We start from the raw sequence: 5,487 nt of genomic DNA, 5'->3' as shown, positions 1-5,487 counted from the left end.
TTAGAGGGTGTAAATTCCTTTTCCTTTTTAGTTATAAATTTTAATATATAATTAAAGGGTAAAATAGTAAAATTACATATTCCCATTGGTAAATTAGACCGCGGTTAATGATGTTGTCATCGAACGAAATATGCTGTTGATTCAGGCTTCGAATCCCAAGATAAATAAAAAATACAACAATCAAACAAGTTTTGACATCAAAATCAGATCCAAAGTAAAAGTGATTCAAACACCAAGTGACATATATACAGAACAAAAATTCAAACATGGATGTCACAAAAATATAGAAATAGATCTGGAGGCCCAGAGTCAGAAACTAATAATATCTAGCTAAACAACATATCTAGGTGTTTAATTAACGCATTTCAATATAATTTTGCGCATGACTTGAGATTGGAACCCTGTCAGGATCTCTTGAACTAGCATTATTCAAGAATCGCGAGAATGGAAGTATCTTTCTCCAAACACTTACACGAGTTGGCGTGACGTTGTCTTCTTGTAATGCTTGATGGTGGTGGAGTGAGTGAATGATGAATAGTAGCAAACAGATGGTGGAAGTGGCGATATAGAAGATGTATAGACCCCAGAAGTGCCGGAGGCTCAAGCGACCACTATTTTTGGCAGTTTGGAAGTTTAAACAATCTGGTGATGGAGCGAAGTACTCATCTTCCAATCGTTTCAGAGTGCCATCCTCCAATAATCTGAGAATGCCTGCAGAGACATTGGTAGCTATGGGAGAACCTTTCTGGAAGACCTGCACTTAAAAACATGAGGGTTGTAATACTCGATCAGTTTGCTTAATTAATACAAACATATTTGTTTATCATTTTCATTTGGGTTAATTAGTATGTGATTACTACTTACTGATTTTAGTGATGAAATTAAGATGGTGCATATTCAAGAACCTAAAAGGATTCAAAGATGGTGTTTGCTTTAGTATTGACTATTAACCATCCACAAAATTAAATTCAAGTTGAGTTCAATCCACCACTCACAAAGGCAAATCCTCCGAATCTATATGTTGGTCCTGTGACGGTAAGTTGATCACAGTACCGCTTAACAAGAAGTTTTGCATAAGGGACTTCAAGAAATGCCGCTGAGATACTGCCATTCTTCAAAGCGTCCAGGTACTGAGATAGGGTATCAATGTCATTTCTGATGTTCTCCTTTTTGAAATGAAGTACATTCACCAAGTACTCTCTTACAAGGTCGCTGCCAAAGCAGCCAACTACGGCATTGCTCTTCTTGAGCGAGTCAACATTTGGATCGAGTCTTGAGATGGTAAGCATTGAAGATAGGTTGGCAGTGTAGGTTTGTGTTACGATCAACACCACAAAAAGCCACGCCACCACCACCACTCGAGTAAAGTTACGCTGAATCCTTTCCCCTGCAAAATTTATTGACGGTCTATATGAGAACAAAGGCAAATATCGTTTTCTAACCTCTCCACGTGACCAGAATTAAGATGAAGAATCCTTTGTACGTTCAATGTACAGTCTCCTTGCTCATTATTCTTGTATATATATATAAATCATTGATGTAATATTATAAGGAGATAATTATCGCAATTGTAACCCACCTGTGAATAAAAATTACTGAGCAGACAGCTTAATCGTGACTCTTGCAAGATTTTAAACAACCAACTCTGTTTAATTATAACTCTATCTCTCTGTCTTTCCATATTTATAAACAAATCAAAAGCATGTTTTGTTTTGGTTTGAATAAGCAACTGTTTATTTTTTTATTATTATTATTATTTTTAATAATGAATAAGAACATTTTTTTTGGGGGGTAATTATGACCAAAGAGCTATTTGATAACTCAATTCAGCTTCAATTAAGCGTTGACATTTGATAATATAATTTGAATGTCACTAAAATTGTTAAACGATATTTAAATTGGAATAAAATTTTAAGTGATAAGGACACCACCTATTGAAAATTCAAAAAGATATTAAAAAATATTATCCATGTAGCATGGACATGGGACACTGATGCTTTGACACGTCAAATTTTTAAAAAGTAAGATATGGGTATAACTTGGACATGGTTATATATAAATAAAAAAATTTATTTATATGCATGTATTGAGTATTAGTACTATATAAAAAAAAAAAAAGAGTAGGATATTGTGATCATATATCTATATAATGTCAAATTTTTTTAAAGAAAAGTGTTGAACACTTTATAATGTGTTCATATTATTTGTGTTCGTTTAAGTGTCGGGGAGTGTCGAGAAATTGTCCAAAATAATAATAATAATTTTTTTTTTTTTAACAGACACTTATATGAAGTGTCGGACACGTGTTCGATGAGTGTCGGTGTTCGACACAGACACGACACGAGTACTGCTCAATATCCGTACTTTATAACATATTACAATTGAAAATTAATAGTAAGTAAGTTGAACTTCTTTGATATATTTTTTTTATATATTGCTTACAGACTCAAAATGTAAACAACCGAACTTATTCCTAGTATTTAGTAAGGGCGAATTGCAAAAAAACCCTCAACTTTCACTTCGTTTACAAAAAATCTCCTATAAATATCTTTAGGAATCCCCCCCCCCCCCCCCCCCCCCAAAAACTATCATGAGGGGGTCATTTTAACTAACATTCGTTAGGGTGATTGAGTGAGAAAAAATTTTGGACAAAATTACCCTTAACCTGTAACATCCGTTTGAGTGATATCCATTAGTATTACTAAAGTACCCACCACTCACTTCTCTCTCTTTTTTATTCTTTTTTTTAACTGCATAAAACACTAAAACAAGGCCTCTAATTTTTTCTTTCGAAATGTACTTGCATTTGGAATATATATAGTAATATATATGATAGTTATTTATCAAATGTCATCTTTCGAAAGTTGAACTTCTTTGATATATTTTTTTTATATATTGCTTACAGACTCAAAATGTAAACAACCGAACTTATTCCTAGTATTTAGTAAGGGCGAATTGCAAAAAAACCCTCAACTTTCACTTCGTTTACAAAAAATCTCCTATAAATATCTTTAGGAATTACAAACCCCCCCCCCCCCCCCCCCCCCCAAAAACTATCATGAGGGGGTCATTTTAACTAACATTCGTTAGGGTGATTGAGTGAGAAAAAATTTTGGACAAAATTACCCTTAACCTGTAACATCCGTTTGAGTGATATCCATTAGTATTACTAAAGTACCCACCACTCACTTCTCTCTCTTTTTTATTCTTTTTTTTAACTGCATAAAACACTAAAACAAGGCCTCTAATTTTTTCTTTCGAAATGTACTTGCATTTGGAATATATATAGTAATATATATGATAGTTATTTATCAAATGTCATCTTTCGAAATGTACTTGCATTTGGAATATATATAGTAATATATATGATAGTTATTTATCAAATGTCATCTTAAATTGATTTTGGTGAAAAAAAAAAAACAAAAACAAAAAAAAAACTTGTACCTTGATTTTTTATAAAATAAGATAAAGATAGAGATATATGCAAGAGATTCAAAAATATCAGTACCATGATAGAAAGAAATCGAGATGTTAGTCAGAAAATTTTATCACACAATCACTCTACCAGATGTTAGTTAAAATGACCCCTCATGATAATTAAGGGGGATTAATTGCTAAAGATATTCATAATGGGATTTTTTTATAAATGAGTGAAAGTTGAGGGGTTTTTTTTGCAATTCGCCCATTATTATATTATACCACCAAAGATGTAGAATAGTGATACTTTATGGCGTTCCAAAATATATATATATATATATATATATATATATATATATATATGTATATGTATATATGCTAAGGTGCGTGGCTTTTTATTTTTATATTATAAAATAAAGTCACTCATCAAACCATATTATGATTTGTATTATGAAGACATGATTTTCCTTACTGAAACTATGGGTAAAACAATTTACAAACGTATGATATACATTCAATAAAATGTTTTGGTTCAAAACATATATATAGGCCGAGTAATACTTACTGTGAGCAAAGAAAAGTGAAGAGAAGGTGAACCACAGAATATTGCCAAGCTGGTCCTTCCATGGGCCACGAAATTCAGGATTGGAGCGATGCTCCAATAACCAAACAATGAACATTGTGTACAACAAAATGGCACAAGTCGTTACCCACAATTCCATAGTGAAAGGGGTCAAAAACATCCATGCATTGGGAGCTTGGGGCTTCACTGGAACTACCAGGGACATACCTGCCTCAGTGAATGGTATACTAAAGTCCACGATCTTCCACCGGTCAGCACGCATTGTTATATCACCAACGACAGCGTCAAAAGTCTTCCATCAATTTTTATTCCCCAGTTAGCTATTTGTTAGAAATAAATAATTGAAAATAAGGCTCAATAAAGACTTCATAAACAAGAAGTTGGAGATGGGTTTATTACCTTTTTAGCAACAAAATTAACCATATCGTCGTAGCTGCAGTTGACATCCACAAACTTGTGGTGTAGATAAAAAGTGGGACTCAAAGTCCTCACCACCTCCTCAAATACATCGATGCAAAAACCACTATATATCTTCTCCTCTGGTTTCTTGGTGGATTGTTCTACCTTTACAAACTGGTTAGCATAGATCCACCCTGGAACTGCTATTCTCATTGGTTTTTCAACAGTAGGCATTGCCCATCCTTCATCAGCTTTAACATCTCTGTTTGCACTCATATTGTTGGTTGCTATTTTGTTATTAGTAGCTTCTGTGATGGACATAACTCCCGAGACGGTGAGAACGAGAATAAATGAAGCATGGAATAACAAAGAAAGAGGTACCCTAGTTGTATTGAGGGTAATGAATTTGAAACACCAAGACATCTTTTTCTATAGCAACAATTTCATATCCTTCAGTCTAGAGCTCTCAATGTGAAGGAGGTTAATTCCACCCTTGGTCTTAGACCATCTCTTTTTATAGGGCAAGTGATGAGAGTGGGTGATGTCATCTATCGATGTGAGTCCATTAACACAATAAGTACCTCCTCGGATTCCAGATAATCCCGAGTCTTCCTCCCAACTTGGGTCTTCAACTTTGAGTTTTCAAGTCTTCGATCTTATGTTCGAAGCATGTTGATGACATGGTATATTTGACTGTTAATCACAAAATATGGGCCATTATTGCTGATGTGGCATAACCCGGTGACTGTTTGGCCAAGCCATTATTGATGATGTGGCATTTGCCATGTGAACTCGGGTAAACGACTCTCGGCCCACATGCAACTTCCATTCCATGGTATGAAATGCTTTCGACATAAGAACATTTACACTACCTAATAGACATAAGAAAATCCTTCTAATAGAGTTGAGAATATTTTTTGTATTGAGATTGTATGGGCATTCTTGTCCCTTTAAATATGGTACAAACAACGGTGGAAGAAGTTTTTATAGGAGAACTATATTTGAGTTAAATTGCAAGGGGTTAGTCTAGTTGAAAAGATTTGGGTCCTAGTGTCTCATAAAGTATTAAGTCTGATGATCGATTCTTC

The 5,487-nt window shown here is 34.1% G+C and overlaps 1 protein-coding gene across 2 annotated transcripts; it reads right to left on the bottom strand.

Moving 5' to 3' along the window:
• Nucleotides 1–206: 206 nt before the first annotated feature.
• LOC132279153 (glutamate receptor 2.8-like) lies at nucleotides 207–4,904 on the bottom strand. Of its 2 annotated transcripts, none has more exons than XM_059781082.1 (4): nucleotides 4,400–4,904; nucleotides 3,983–4,292; nucleotides 996–1,387; nucleotides 207–754 (listed from the first exon to the last, which is right to left on the bottom strand). In XM_059781082.1, exons 1-4 carry the CDS (start codon nucleotides 4,820–4,822, stop codon nucleotides 356–358), a joined length of 1,524 nt encoding a protein of 507 aa, XP_059637065.1. In that variant the 5' UTR covers nucleotides 4,823–4,904; the 3' UTR covers nucleotides 207–355. The 2 variants fall into 2 exon arrangements, with proteins under 2 accessions (XP_059637065.1, XP_059637066.1); XM_059781083.1 differs by having other exon boundaries at nucleotides 4,208–4,292.
• Nucleotides 4,905–5,487: the final 583 nt, after the last annotated feature.

This window comes from Cornus florida, unplaced genomic scaffold, assembly GCF_030987335.1.
Source record: "Cornus florida cultivar Cherokee Brave unplaced genomic scaffold, ASM3098733v1 CherokeeBrave_3.0.0_Hap2_Chr10, whole genome shotgun sequence".
In the NCBI taxonomy this organism is placed as follows: domain Eukaryota; kingdom Viridiplantae; phylum Streptophyta; class Magnoliopsida; order Cornales; family Cornaceae; genus Cornus; species Cornus florida.
Note: the sequence above shows the minus strand (reverse complement) of the source record. Positions and strands in the feature narration are given on the sequence as shown.